The sequence below is a fragment of the Harpia harpyja genome, chromosome Z (assembly GCF_026419915.1).
Source record: "Harpia harpyja isolate bHarHar1 chromosome Z, bHarHar1 primary haplotype, whole genome shotgun sequence".
Classification (NCBI taxonomy): Eukaryota; Metazoa; Chordata; class Aves; order Accipitriformes; family Accipitridae; genus Harpia; species Harpia harpyja.
The window spans coordinates 50337820-50352735 of NC_068969.1; the positions used below are offsets into that span (position 1 = coordinate 50337820).

At 37.5% G+C, this 14916-nt stretch overlaps 1 protein-coding gene across 1 annotated transcript in view; it reads left to right on the plus strand.

Moving 5' to 3' along the window:
- KCNN2 (potassium calcium-activated channel subfamily N member 2) overlaps positions 1-14694 on the plus strand; it is a 71516-nt gene extending 56822 nt beyond the window's left edge. The window contains exons 6-9 of the mRNA XM_052777731.1: positions 5040-5150; positions 7673-7800; positions 12402-12471; positions 14365-14694. Of these exons, the coding sequence (XP_052633691.1) occupies positions 5040-5150; positions 7673-7800; positions 12402-12471; positions 14365-14652 (597 nt within the window). The 3' untranslated portion in view covers positions 14653-14694. The remainder of the gene's footprint in view (positions 1-5039; positions 5151-7672; positions 7801-12401; positions 12472-14364) is intronic.
- Positions 14695-14916: the final 222 nt, after the last annotated feature.

A 14916-nucleotide genomic window follows, 5' to 3' on the forward strand; every position in this document is an offset into this window, starting at 1 on the left:
CTGATATGGCTAAGAAAGAGATAAATTTGCTTTCTTAAAGCAGATGAAAGGAAGCTTGCAGTAATTCAGAACTAAGTAACAAGGGGAGAGACTGTGCAGACAGATAGGGAAAGTTCCAGTTTATGATGCCTAAGGGTAAAGTGAAAGATAACACCAAGTAATAGTTATTTTGTTCTGAAGGGTGTGTTTAAGCATTTGTTAAAGTTGCTAAATTTAAAGTGTAACTTAAAATACAATGAATTTCACCTTTCTTCTCTTGCTGTTTTCAAACAGTGTGGGCTTGACATCAAAAAGCCAATGCCTGTTGACATTTTATTTTTTCCCTCAACTTAGTCCGTTCTTCCATTCGTTTTCTAAGGAACATCAGTCATCATTTAGGCTTGTGTAACTGGGAAAATAATTAGCCTACTAGTGTTTAACAAATACCTAAGTATATATATGAGTCAGATATCCACATACACTTATTTCTATCAGGGCAACTCACTTTGGATTCTAGGCAGCAAAGAGGGTACTGAAGGAGGGCTTTCATGGACTATTGCTTACCTGCATGAGCATTTGAACTTAAGGCATCGTTCTTTGACCTGAACAGGAGCAGCATGTTTAGAATTTAAGATATGAAGAACATCCTAAAGTTGTTTGCAGACACATCAAAATGTTTTCATACAGGACGGATTGACAGTCAAGGGGAGTTCTGTCCAGTGTAAAAAGCTGCAGATCTTATGCTTCAAGGTTGTACTGCTCACAAATGGAAGTTTTACATCACCGTCAGAGATCTGATGCCACTGCAGTCCAGTGTTTGTTGCTTTTCCCAATTGAAAGATTGAGGATGTGTCATATGTTTGTTTTCAGACTCTTGCTTTTACTGAAGACTAATACACACCAGTTCATATCAAGCAAGAAATATTGTGCATTCGGGATGAGGTTCACGTGCTTGATCTTCAGATCCTTGCAAATAGGAAACAGGCATTGCTCAGCTCATCGGCGGAATCCTGGTCTTGTTGTTTTAGAGAAGCCCATTTTTAAATCTGTGATCCTTAAGGGCTTCTGGTTTAGTAGATAAGTTTGTTCAGCCTCTACATGCTTTCTGAAAAATAGAAGAATTCAGGTAGATCAGCTTTTAAAACTGGTGGTTCCTGACAAACCCTTGATCACAGAGTACTTGAAAGAAATCAGATTAATGGATGGTTAATTCTGTTATTACCTGTTTCCATTAAATGGAGCAAATGAGCAATATAGTAAAACTTAACTTTGGCTTGCCCAAGTTGCTTACACCGTGTGTGTTGTAGTAATTTGTGTCGAGGTTATTAATAGCTGTGTCTAAATTGTCAACACAGCTTGTAACTGTTCAATGCTTCGTTTCATGTGAACACATAGAAAACTTTTCTGCATAGAAAAAGAATTCTGCAATTTTGAGAAACCGTGAAAGCAGAATTGTTGTGTTTTTCAAATTTGCCTGAAATCACTGAAAACCTGAATAGTCAGCATCAATTAATTAAATTTTTTGGCCATTTTTTCCCTTTCTTGTGAAATAGGCTTGTTCTGATGTAAACAGTTATGAACATTTACTAACTAGTACAAACTGGTGCTTTTTAATGCTTTGAAATCTGACACTTGCTTTTTCATCTTTTACTTTAGCCACACTTTGAATGGACTGTTCAATGGGGTGGAAGTTGGTGGCTTTCAGATACATGTATCTCTAGCTAAGGCTGCAGTGGACTGATGAGGGAACATTATGAATATTCTTTCATTCTCTTTTTCCTCAAATTTTGACATAATGCAAGTCCTAAGCGCCCTTAAAATCAGGGTGCTTACCAAGCCAAAATACACTACAACAACTCTGTAATGCAAAAGGTGGACAGGGGGCTGACTGAGGAGTGCGGATTCCAAATAGAATTAATTACTGCCTTGATACTTGAAAATATATACATTCCTGCCTTTTTAATTTCTTTTGTATTATATATCATTCCCCTGAAAGTTAAGCAAGAGCTTGAAGCAGTGATTTAGTTTATTATTTACTTCAAAACAGGATAAAAAGAATGATGTTGGAAATTAGAAAATGCAGTAATCAAATATAAGACTTTTTAGAGTTTTATTCTCAAAAGAGCACTTCTTGCAGCTGAAATAATTATCATGGTGCTTTTATGTAGCCTAAGTCATTTTAGTAAAAAAGTAGCTGCTGCATTATGTAGTATTGATTTAAAAAAAAGCCCTGAACATACTGGTTTTCATGTGAATCAGGATATTTAAAAACAGGGCAAGTATGATCTTACAATGCTACCATTTTAAAGTAACTGTATTGCCTCTATTTAATTTCCATAATTTGAATAATTCTCACTTTATTAGTATTTTTAAGGATGCTGAGATCTGTATGGGAGCCATAACAGTACAGAGCACTGTAACTTGAAATATTAATTAGCATCACATGCCTTAAGTGGAATTTCAATCTTATTTCTGTAAGCTGTTAGTTGTTTAAAGAATGAGCGTAATTTGTTTTCCTTCAAGGTACTGCAAAATGTAAACATGCAGATAGTAGAATACTTTCTTCTTTTGCAGAAATGATAAAAGAGCTCATTTTCATATCCTGAGATCCCATCATATCCCACAAAGCCAAGAGGGGTAACCTAAACCTAGAATGCCTTGCTGTTGCAGTAAGCTGTGCTGGAGATAAGGAAGATAGCAGTGCATATACACTATAGAGGTGATTGTCATAGCTTGCCAGTGACAGTATTCTGCTGCTGCAGGCAGTTTCTTTCCTGTGAGATATAAACCTGCTGTTTTTAACAGTGTTTGGCCCTTATAACTGCTGTGCCACTCTGAAAAAGCATGAGAGTTAATCTCAAAGGCTGGAATAATTTCAACTCAAACCATATTCCTGTTGTCTGTCACCGTTCCTCTAGCCTTTTTGGGGGGGGCTGGGAAGGGGGACCTAATATTTCTCTCCCCTGGTAACTTGACATAAACAGCTGTTTTGTGCCATTTTGCCAGTGGTGTCTATATCAATAATTTCATTCCATTTTAGCATTTTTGCTGTAAACAGGCAGAACTCAATCTATGTCGTTAAATCAACATCTGGCCCCAGTTATCCGGACATACTGGGAGAAAAGATGTCTACTTTTCTCTCCATATTCTTGCTATTGTATGGGCTAATTTATTTATTTGCCTGCAGAGAAGTCTTCTACGTATCAGCACTTCCCTCCTGCCCTCATCCTGGAAGGATACCAAAGGAGAGCTGTCTATTTTCTGGGGAGGTAGGGCATGTAGTAGAGCATCTCCTGCCTCGTCCTCTTCTCAGAAGGCTCGATGCATTTCTGAAGTGCTCAGCCTTGAGCTGCATTGGCTGTCATCTTCTTTTTTAACTCTTAGTGGGATGTGGAGAAGCAAAGGAACTTACTTACAGCCCCATTTTGACTCATCTCATGGAGAGAGCAAGACTTCAAGTAAATTTCATGAACTTCTGTTGGCTCAGGGTGGAGAACAGAGGGAGAGCAAAGCTAGAAAGCTTAGTATTGAGGATGGGAGAGAACCAGGAAATGCAGCAAAATTACAAGGGACTAATTCAAGGGAACATTGAGAGTGGTTGGGGATAGAAGCTGTGATAGGTGAGAACTAATTGCAGAAAATTAGGTGTTTGTGAGGGAGCAGATGGATTTCTTGGAACAATCTACCAGGGGAATGGAGACTTAATTAATTGGAGACTTTCACAAAATTCATTGGGTGCCTCAGTAAGTAAGCACAGAGAGCAGATTCATTTTTTTGAGGACACTATGTGAATAAGGGTTTCCAATGAGTTAATTTATTTTGCAGTCCCTGTGTGTTTATTAGTGGAATTTGTATTTTGGAAACTAGATTCAGAGATTTCTTCTGGATTTTCTGGAGAGAGTAAGGCAGTTACAGAGGTGGGGAATGGAGAGAGAGTAAATGGGAGAAATACAGAAAGAGTGGAAGAAAGCTCTGCGAATGCAAGTGTGGTAAGCTTCAATGTGCAACAAGAGATTGCTTTATACTGGAGAGTAACTGACACAGGTGCAGTAACAACTAGATCAGGTGATCTAGTAACAACTAGGATGAACCTGCAAGTTAAACACAGCCTCATATATTTAATGTGATTTTTGTACTTTTTAAAAAAGAACCTGTAAAGATTTGTTTAAAAAAAAAAAAAAGACTAAGGCAGCAGAATTTATTAATAAAGTAAATGATACCTCTAGATGTGTATAATAGACACTGCTTTTCATTACATGGCTCATTTTAGCCTCCTTTCCTCCCCCCCTCCAAAAACATTTAAATTTGTAATGCTGATAAAGGCACTATTTCAAAGGGACAGGCACCTGCTGGCTTTGGCCTGTTGTGAACATGCATGTCAGTGTATATACATGCATACGCATACATATACACAGCACAAGTGAGAAAATTGATACTTTCTTCATCCAAGTTTTGAAGAAATGGTCTTATGTATGTGTGCTGTTTTAAATGGTAATAAGATAAGCAGAAATACTATAGGAAAAGATTGTTGAAGGACTCAGAGAGCAACAGGAAAGTATACTAAAGTGATTAAATACAAAATTTATTATTATTTTTAGGCCCTACAGAAAATCCTAGGAAGCTTTTCTCTTTCTGTATGCTAAATACTAATCTAATCTTATTTCCTCTTTACCGATTGCTGTAACCTTGAGACAATTGTTAAGAACAAGGTATTCTGCATTTTTTTACTAATATTCTGGGGTTTAAAAGTTGTTTTGATCCCCCCCTTTATTTATGCACTAGAAGTGGGATGTGTTCAAATTTTCAACCCCTGCAGCAAAAAAGCAGGACTTTTAAATGATGCTGCTCACTAATTATTTTGATGCCTTGACAGTTTACCAGCCTGTAATTACTGACTTTTTCTATTACTCTGAACTGAAATAGCTGTAGCATGTTCACTATATTTACCAGGGATGAATCACCTGATGCCTGCCATACTTCCACAGCAAAGGAGAAACTTCAGTTAAAAACTCTGCAAAATGCAGTAGTAACATCTTGGGGGTTTGTTTTATTGTTTTCAGGGTGCTGGGTGCACTGCACTGGTGGTAGCTGTGGTGGCAAGGAAGTTAGAACTTACCAAAGCTGAAAAACATGTGCATAATTTCATGATGGACACCCAGCTAACTAAAAGAGTAAGTCACACTTTATATTCACAACTGAAAGGAAATGTGTGTTAATTTATTTCTGCATTTGTTTTCAATAGTCTCCTGCTCCATCCTCCTACTGAACTTTTTCATGGGTGCAATTTTGCAAGGAGGAGGAAGTGAATGCCTTGAGCTTTTCTCTGAATTGAGGGCAACTGCGAGTTCTCAGCAGACTCTGAGGATTTGAATACCCTTCTGTAGAGGGTCCTTGCACCTGAAAGATAATTGGTATAACCAACAGTTAAATGCTGTGAAACTAAAGACTTACATTAAACTAAAAAAAACTTTAATGCAGCATATGAGAATATATAAAATTTTTGTAGCTAAAATAGGTGAAATGACTGATATATACAAGAATTTCAAGCTACGAAGGATGTTCTTAAGACAAAGACATATTCATAGTTTGTGCGAGACAGTCTTTCCAGTTCCTTTGTGTACTCAGCACAGGGTTCACTTGCCGGCACACAGTACTGAAGTGCCTTGAAAGATGTTTGTAGAGAATAATATTTTTAGAAGATGTTATTTAAAAAAAAACCCTGTAGAAATCATTAGAATTAATAAAAAGAAATTTTAAAGTTTTCCTTATGAAATATGATTTAAATTACAATAACATCTTGTGAAATGAAAGAATGCAGCGAACAAGGCAATAGATATCCTTTATTGAAATAAAACAGGTCAGTGTTGAGGGAACAAGAAAATGAGTAGGAGCTACACAGTCCTCTCAATTTGTTTAATCTTCGTTACTGAGACGAGCCAATGTGGAGAAGGTCCTTACACTCACAACACAAGCTCAGCAGAGCTTGTCCTTACTGATGGTGTGGAGAGGGATGTCAATGCCTGAGCTGGAAACCAGGGCTCTGCTCCAGGCGGGAAGGATGTTGGCTGACTCACTGCAGGTCTGTGCAGCAGTGCAGTGCTGCGCTGCCATGGGTCCTCTGCTGCAGAGAGCTGCATCATGTCCCTACACGCTGTGTTTCCAGGACACGTCAGCACACAGCTCTGGTTGTGCTGGCTCCTTTGTTTCTATGCTGGTCACCACTAGCAGCCTGTATCTCCCCTAAGCAGTCATGGTGGGGAAAGACTAAGGATGAGTGGGAAGGCAGTTCTCATGTAAGTATAAAGGGTGTCCAACTTGGAGTGTCTATCTGAACTTGTTGATGTACACTCCTACTATAGTCAGTTAAGGTCTTGTTGATACTAGACCACAGACAGCAATTTGTCCCTTCCTAACACAGGCACTTTTCTAGTGTAATCTGACAGCTGAGCTCAAAGTGTCTTTCAGGAGAGAAAAACATTTTGTAAAGATTGGCCAGATTTTGAGTCTGGTGTTCATTTGTGCCTGTTAAAGTTTATTTTATTCAGCTATCCTTCATATAAATCTAAATATCAGTCTAATGCTGTATCCAAGTGGTGCTTTGGTAGCTTCAAACTCGTGAAACTCAAAGCACATGAAAAGCAAACCAAGCAAACAAATCTGAGATGCACATCAGGTCACAAATCAGTTATGCAGATACTAGAGAGGTTTCCTCACAGCCTGAAGATAGCCATACCTTGTGGAAATGCAAGGACTAGGTAGAGATTTTGAGGAGGTCTCTAAAATGTAATTGTGCTTCCACTGAAGTCAGGACGAAGGTTCTCCAACACTTCTACAGGTACAAGGTGGGGACCCCTTGCTGGGAAGAGCTACTGCATGGCATTCCTGCAATGCCTTTACCTAGACATTGACTTAACTTTGATGCTGCAGTGACTGGCAGGATATAAATTTGGAGGGAGAAAAAACCAAGATGAATAATAAGGACAGTTTGCAAGTAACCTAGTCATTCTGTCATTAATCAACATTGCATTGAAATTCTTTGTCTGTTGTTTTCAAGCAAATTTTGGAGCACCAAAGAAGGAACTGTAGGTGGTCTTACCTTTAACATTTTATGGAAAGCCTAATTTAAAAAAAAAATTCAAAGCACTTATGAAATAGAACACTGGCCACATTAATTGACAAGATATTTTTTCATCTCCTCAGAGAATGGTAAAAAAGAAACAAGAATAAAAAAGTAAACAAAAAAAGAAAAAATATGTTCAAACATCTCTGAAATTTAAAAGACTCTTAAATTGCTAAGCAAATTAAGAGGTAATAAACATAGAACAAGAAAGAGAGAAATTTTATGATCCTATTAAATAAATTTAGTTAATTACCATACAGATAATGCATTAGTATTTCCTCACTGTAATTTATATTGCTATAAACACCAAATGGTGCTAACTCTTTAAAAGAGGGACAAATTATTCCCCGATGCAAAGAGAGCTGGTCCCAATATTATAAGTAAGACAGAAATTGCTCAACAGTCCCCTTGATCCAGTTACAGCTTTCTGCCCTCAGTATTGCAGCTTCTTGATGTCCCCACTTCCCACAGTTAGGCAGGGGTTTAAGTGCTTTAGAAAGAGTTTATACCAGAAAAGACAAAACATGACATAATGCTACTTTGTCAGCCTGGTGTTTTTCTTTTATTAAACAGGTGAAAAATGCAGCGGCCAATGTACTCAGGGAAACATGGTTAATTTATAAAAACACAAAGCTGGTTAAAAAGATAGACCATGCGAAAGTAAGGAAACATCAACGCAAATTCTTGCAAGCTATTCATCAGTAAGTACTATTTTGCTTTGTTTTCCTCTCCAGGTGTTTTCTCTCTTGGTTTCCCTTTCCCTCATAGTCACTCTTAGTCCCCATGTCCCATCCTGCCCCATCCCTTCTCTCCCCACTTCCCTTCACAGAACATTGCTCTTGAGGTTGATTTTTCTCTCAGAGTAAGAAAAAGATAAGGTTTTACTGTATTACCTGTTTACAAAAAAAAAAAGTATGATGGCTGTGTATGTCCAATCTAGGGTAAATCAAACTTGTTTATATTTTTTTTAGAAGTTTCCCATGCTTCTTGAATTATCTAAGACTTTTTTTGTCTTTTGCCACTGGGACTATCCTTTGTTGTTACGTATTTGCTTACAGGTAGTAAGATACAAGCTACAATAGACAGAAGAAAATGAAAAGAGTTTCATTTGTAGTAGATGTTTTAAGAATTTAAAATTAGAATGATGGGATAGAAGAGAGCCTGTAAGTATGTATATAGTGTTTAATGAAAAGAATATACATCAAGCATCATTGTACAGCCCAACAGCAATTAGTTGTCTCTCTCCACCATATAGTCTCAGTGCGTAAAATCAAATGTTGGTATGTCAGCTATGACCCCTGGCATCTGTTCTAGAAAATGGGACTATATGCCAGCAGTTGTTGCATGACCTTTGAGCGCCTCTGGCATGATTCACATGAGTTCTTCCCCTCTACTGAAATCTTGAGAGGTTGAAAACAAGCCTGAGAACTGTAGCCAGTAGTAGGATTAAGCTGAATTATGGTATTGCCAGACTGTAAGTATTTATCTAAAGTTCGTAATACATATTTGTCATAAAGCACATCAAAACCAGCAGAATTGCACAACGATTCAGTTGCTATTCTTTGGACTACATGGGAGATAAAAAGGGACTTTTGTCCCCAGGAACCACACATTCTTCTTGAGGAATGGTCAGGACCCATGCCACTATTTGTCTGCCCTACCTGAGGCAGCCATTTGTACAGCCTATGAAATTAGTTTCCATGAGATACTGGGGTGATGTAGATAAATTAAGTTTAATTTTGAACTGATTTTTTAATAACTTTTGAGTGTGGGTCTGTGTCAGAGCCAACCTGTGAAGAGATGTGAGGGAAGCATCCAGCAGGAAAAGAACACTTATGTGTCATCTTGCAGGAAAGACAGGAAGGAAAGGCCAGGTTACCATATTTCCTGTTAGTAAATTTAGGCTAACAGTCATTGTTTCTCTGTTTCATAGCAATGTTTTACAGCAATGGGTAGCTAAGCGTAAGGTATGAGTATTCTATAAACCTTGATTGCTATATTATATTTAACAAACTTGCAGGATTAAATTTTGCTGTGCTATTGCAGAAATACTTGAAGGAATAGAAAGACGACAAAAGGCGAGGCATTTTTATGTGGATATAAAAAGTATATTTTCCCAGTTTGGTCATCCTGCTTAGCTTAAAGGATTGGGAGGCAGAGAGGAGTGTCAGAGGTTCTGGGACAGAGGATGGCATGTACTGTGCATCCTTTGCTGGACTCGAATCCTTGTTTGCAAAGGTTATTCCTTAATGTTTTAACTTTGCTATTTATTTTGTGTGAGTCTGTGTGTGTGTCTGTGTGTGTGCGCACACACACGTTCAGAGAAGAATCTAAAAAGCACAGCAGGCTCGATCTGCACGTTTATGTATCATTCAAGCCCAGAAGATCTTCACAGGATGTAAAGTGGTGTTCTGAACCTGCCTTAAAAATTCATTAATAAGGTGGGGTGAAGAAGGTGGCAGCAGTAATTTTTTGCTCGCTGTGCCAGCCAAACTTTGAACAGCTGTGTTAATAATGCATTTCCCTCTGTCCTTCAGCACTTTGCATCGCATTTCCAAAAGTTTTGTATTTAAGGAAAAAAAAAAAAAGGATAATTTTCTCAATATGCTGAAGAATGTGCTGTGGATGAAAACATTGCTCTCTAGCAGTTTGCTTTCTTCCAGCTGTAGCAGAGTAGATGGGTGCAAATTACTTTTTCTCCCTTTGCATCTCTGAACTTCTCTCAAGTGACTCATGGTAGTATATGGCTCTTTTCCATCTTTCTGGATTCTTAGTTTTTTATTGGTCCCCCTCCTTCACCTTTCCAACCATTTCACTGGAGACAGAAATAAAAGGAGTGAAGTTTCAGGGCCACTTTTATACAAGAAACCAGAACAGATCATGGTAACAGTCTCAAACTCACAGTCACAGCTCTAAAACTGCCTTCAGCTGGTCTGCGTCTTTTTTGCTTCTCATGCACGCTAAATAAGATGAAGGTGAAATCATCAGTCTAAATGATACTATTAAAAGACATTTTATGTATGGTATGAATAAGAAAATGTACAGATGATAGTTAATGGGAAGGTTTGAAACTATTGCAGGTTCCTTCTTCATGAATGCAAGTTAGTTAGACTCCATCTCAGGCAGTTACTGATTGAAAGAAGTAGCAACTCCCTAGGACTTACCACCTGCTGAATCGAGCCCACTGTGCTCATTTGGTTGTTTTAGTATATTTTACAGTTTGTTTTCTTTTGTTTTGTCTCTTTATTTCAACAAAATGAAAATAGAGCTCGGAAGTAAGTTGTATAAGCTGTTCCTTTGTAAATTTGCAGAATTTACCACTGTCTGCATGCAAAAAATAGAGTCTTTATTTGTGAACTTCAGTGGTCTGATTGCTGCCATGGAAACGCGATCGAGAATCATGATCTTTTGCTGTGATAAGTGAAGTTCATAAAATTAAGTTGTTTCATATTTTCTTTTAATGAATTTAGGAACGAAAGTCTGACAGTTTTCTTTAAATCCGGCTGCTGCAGCTAAAGACTTGCCATTATCTAGAGATACATTTTTACAGTCTGTGATAGGTATTGGGTTAGTTACCATGAGGAATTATCATGTTGGTGTCAGCTGGTACTTGTATTCCTACAATAACAACATATTTCTTGGAATTTTAAAATTAAAATACTAACTGGCAAACAGATGAGTTAATGAATCTTAAGAAAAGCAGAAAACACATGTTCCACAAATTGAGAGATGCTCACCAAAACACTAGGGTTATCATTCTCCAGTCAAATCATTACATGCTTACCTCTGAGTAATTATTCTGTTCTGAGACTGTGATGATATAACTCCATATCTTGGAGACTACTCTGTATTTTTTGCTTTAGAATAACTCCAGTTCATAGTCTGCATTTATGTTATGCTCTGAAGGAAGCCTCCAGGGGAAGAAGTGCATATGACATGCCAGTAACAAGCCGCTGGAATGTCAGTTTTATGTGAACAATTGATTTCTACCTTACCAGTTATTTCCATGTGTTTTAAAAGATATTTCACTCTTCACAAGTTACTTTCTCATGGTGGTTAGCCTAGATATGCAAGGAAGTGCTCGGTAACTAAAGATACGAACAGAAACTTCCTGATTTTGGAATATCTCCAAGAAGGCTTTCTTTAAACAAGCTTTCTAAGTAACACCATCACTGAGAAATAGGTAGAATATACATTAGCAACCCACCTGCCACAAAATGCTGCCAAACTTATTTTCATGTGACAGCTGACCAAATGGTTAGCTTGGTTGGCCCTTGACATACTAGTAGACTGCATGGTATCTTGTAACACATTGTTTATAACTTGATATGTTGTTTTTGAAAAAATGCTATTTCCTGCTTAGAACAGCCACCAGAAAAGTCACTGAAAGTCCAAGTATTTCTCTGTTGGGAAATGTTGAACAAATGACTTGTACTTAAGGGCAAAATTGCTTATTTGTGAAAATTGCATCTGCAAACCACTCCTCTAGTAGTTAATCTGAAAAACATGGACTTCGTTTCAGGGAACACGTAAGAAAGGTCATGTGTATATATATATCTTTCAAAGAATGTGCATAACTAATAATAATGCAGATAGGCAGGCATCAAAGAGAAAAATATACCCTTGCTGCTTCTTTCATAGCTTTTCAGTGCTGTAGTTTAAATAGTGCATTGAAAAGGAATGTCTAATGTAAGTTTAAAATGTAATTATATTTAGAATCACAAATTGTGTAAGCAAATCAAATGTATTGGCAAGTGTGTTGGTTATTTAGCTGCTGGTCAGATGGAAGTTCTGTTGAAGTAATGAGAAACTCACTTATCACTGTATTTCCATCAGGTTCAAACACCTGCTAACCCAATCCATTTCCGACAGAACAGGGCTAATACCTGTATCTAGTCATGTAGGCATGGGAAGATTCTTGCTTGCTACAACATTAATGACAAATACCAGTTGCTCTATGTTTCTTCCTATATCTACTTGTCACGATACTGAGGCTTTCAGGAATGTTTTGGCTTTCTTTCATATAGTCTGGATAAATTGTTATCTCCCTTCTTGAATTCAACTTTGACCATGGCAAATGGTATTCTCAAGGACATCACATTCCCTTGCTCTTTCCTTTTTTGCGGTGTTGAAGAAGCATGCTTCTCATTGTAGCAGGCACATGACCAATTCTGACTTTACACAAAGTACTCAAGGCATTGTCCATGCAGTTACTCGCTCTTGTAAGTTTTGTGCATGCTTTTTAGAAATCCTAATATGACCACATACACAAAAAAAACTGACTTAACATTCCACTTTTTAGATTAAGAAGTGTAAAAATGGAACAAAGGAAGCTGAATGATCAAGCCAACACTTTGGTGGACCTGGCAAAGGTTAGTAGGCAGTTACTGTTGTTTTAATATTCATCCTTTCAAAATGAAGAGTTTGTAAGTGAAAATGCTATGCATTATACATGCAAATATTGTTAACAAGTTTGTTATTTGTAGAAAATGAAAATATGTGTGTGTTTTGTGGTAACACCTACTGAATGAAACATCTTGTTTATGGCTCTGACAAAAGTTTGAATGCACCATAAATTTTTTTTTTGTGCATTTGAAAAAGATTTCACAGTTGAGAGGCTGATCCTGAGAGCTCCTGAAGCGACAGCAGTGGTCATGGTAAATGCTGAACTGTGAGTCGGCCGTAGTAGTGTAGTGCTGTGTAGTAAAGAGATTTCCCATCTGGTGCTAGTGACTGTGCCATGAGGGACCATAGTACACAGGCTCTCACACAGACTGGAATTAAAGGTTCTGGTTTTCCATTCCTGTTGTGTTATGCAGCAGTGACTTTGGACAAGTAAATTTAGGTCTGTATTTGTTTAAGTTTTTATAATGAATAATAGCTGCCTACTTTGCCTATACATCATAAGGCTTTATTAATCTTTTTTAAGCCATTTGAGATGAGGTAAAACAGGCTATTCAGTTGCAAACTGCTTGTCTATTGTTGCTGGGATTTTTCATTAATATCAAATAATAACTAGAGAGTTAGAGGGCTGAGCTGTTAACATTCCAGGTTTCACATTAGACCTCAGTATTTAACAGTTACTTTGATCTTAATTTGAGGCTACATTAGAGGCATTAATGGGCTTTTCCTAAGGGTTTCTTGTACACCTCTTCATGTACCTTACAACCCCCCTCAATTTAAAGTGCATCAAAGCAAAGATTAAACTCTTCAGCGTTCACTCCCCTTTTGCTTTAGAGAACCACCAGACAACTTCAATTGCTGAAAATACAGTCTAATGCTTCTCACAACTGATAAGGACTTTTCAGATACTATTTAACATAGACTACTTTGCTTTCAAGGGTTATGCTAGCATCTTGAAACAGGGAGCAGAGAAATGGGTTATTGAAACTCATGTGATACTGGAGTGCTTTACATTTCAGGCAGTCAGTCATTCAATTAATATTCATTCCCTTTGGATGGTTTATAAACTTCAACCAGTTTGTCTACTGAATTACATCCAGTTTTGACTCTAGTTAAGTCTAATCTGAAGTCTCAGTCTATCAGAGGGAGAAATTTAGTCATTATTTTTAACTGGTTCCAAGTCTCTATGAAATAACACATTCAGATTACATTTTTACTGACCACTATGGCATTTTAAAGTACACCCTATACACTTGCTGTAACCAAACACTGTTTTGTAGAGGGCAGATAGTCTGGGGAATGCAGAAGTAGAGAAGCATACAGTGGAGTTTTTCCTCCTTGCACTACATTTAAAAACAATCCACTCACCTACTCTTACTACAGCCAGTTCAAGAAAACTTCGTTAGTTTAAGGAGAAAGCAAATGAACAACATTTGTGTTCTGCTTAGAAGAATGAGGGTGTTTAAAACCGGAGGAAATACAGAAGAGTCAAGGATGGATCACGGCTTTGGAGCCTTCGGTCTTCTGGTGGCTTACACAACTGACTGTTGACAAAGCTTAGCATGGTGCATTTCTAAGAACCTGAACTTCCAAAAAAGGTCTTGTCTTTTGTCTAATTCATTTAGACCTTGTCATCTAAAGTGTTACTCAAAATACATTACATTTCTGCTCAGCAAATTTAGTAGAAGGTTTATTCTGTATCTACAAGGAAAATTATTTCACAAGACTAGATATTGTTATAATATTTATATCCTTTTTTTTGTGAAATGCAAAAGCTTTTACAAACCCTAGTAGAGTTGTGCTACTTGTTACAGTATCTGTAAGGTCTCTCTCAACCTTTGTTTACATCCTTCTACTTTCAGACTCAAAACATCATGTATGACATGATTTCTGACTTAAATGAAAGAAGTGAAGATTTTGAGAAGAGAATTGTTACTCTGGAAACTAAACTGGAAACTTTAATTGGTAGCATTCAAGCTCTTCCTGGACTGATTAGCCAGACAATCAGCCAGCAACAGAGAGATTTCCTTGAGGCTCAGATACAGAATTATGATAAGCATGTTGCCTACAGTGCTGAACGATCACGATCTTTGTCAAGAAGAAGGAGATCATCCTCCACAGCACCACCAACCTCATCAGAGAGTAGCTAGAAGAGAATAAGTTAACCACAAAATAAAGACTTTTTGCCATCATATGGTCAATATTTTAGCTTTTATTGTAAAGCCCTATGGTTCTAACCAGTGTTATCTGGGTTCTGATGTCAGAATCCTGGAAACCTGAACACGTTTTAGGCCAAAATGAGTGAAAACTCTTCTTTTTTCCCCCCTCCTCCTCTCAGATGCACAGTGAATGCACCTATTATTGCTATATTAGATTGTTCCTCCTGTAATTTCACTAACTTTTTATTCATGCAC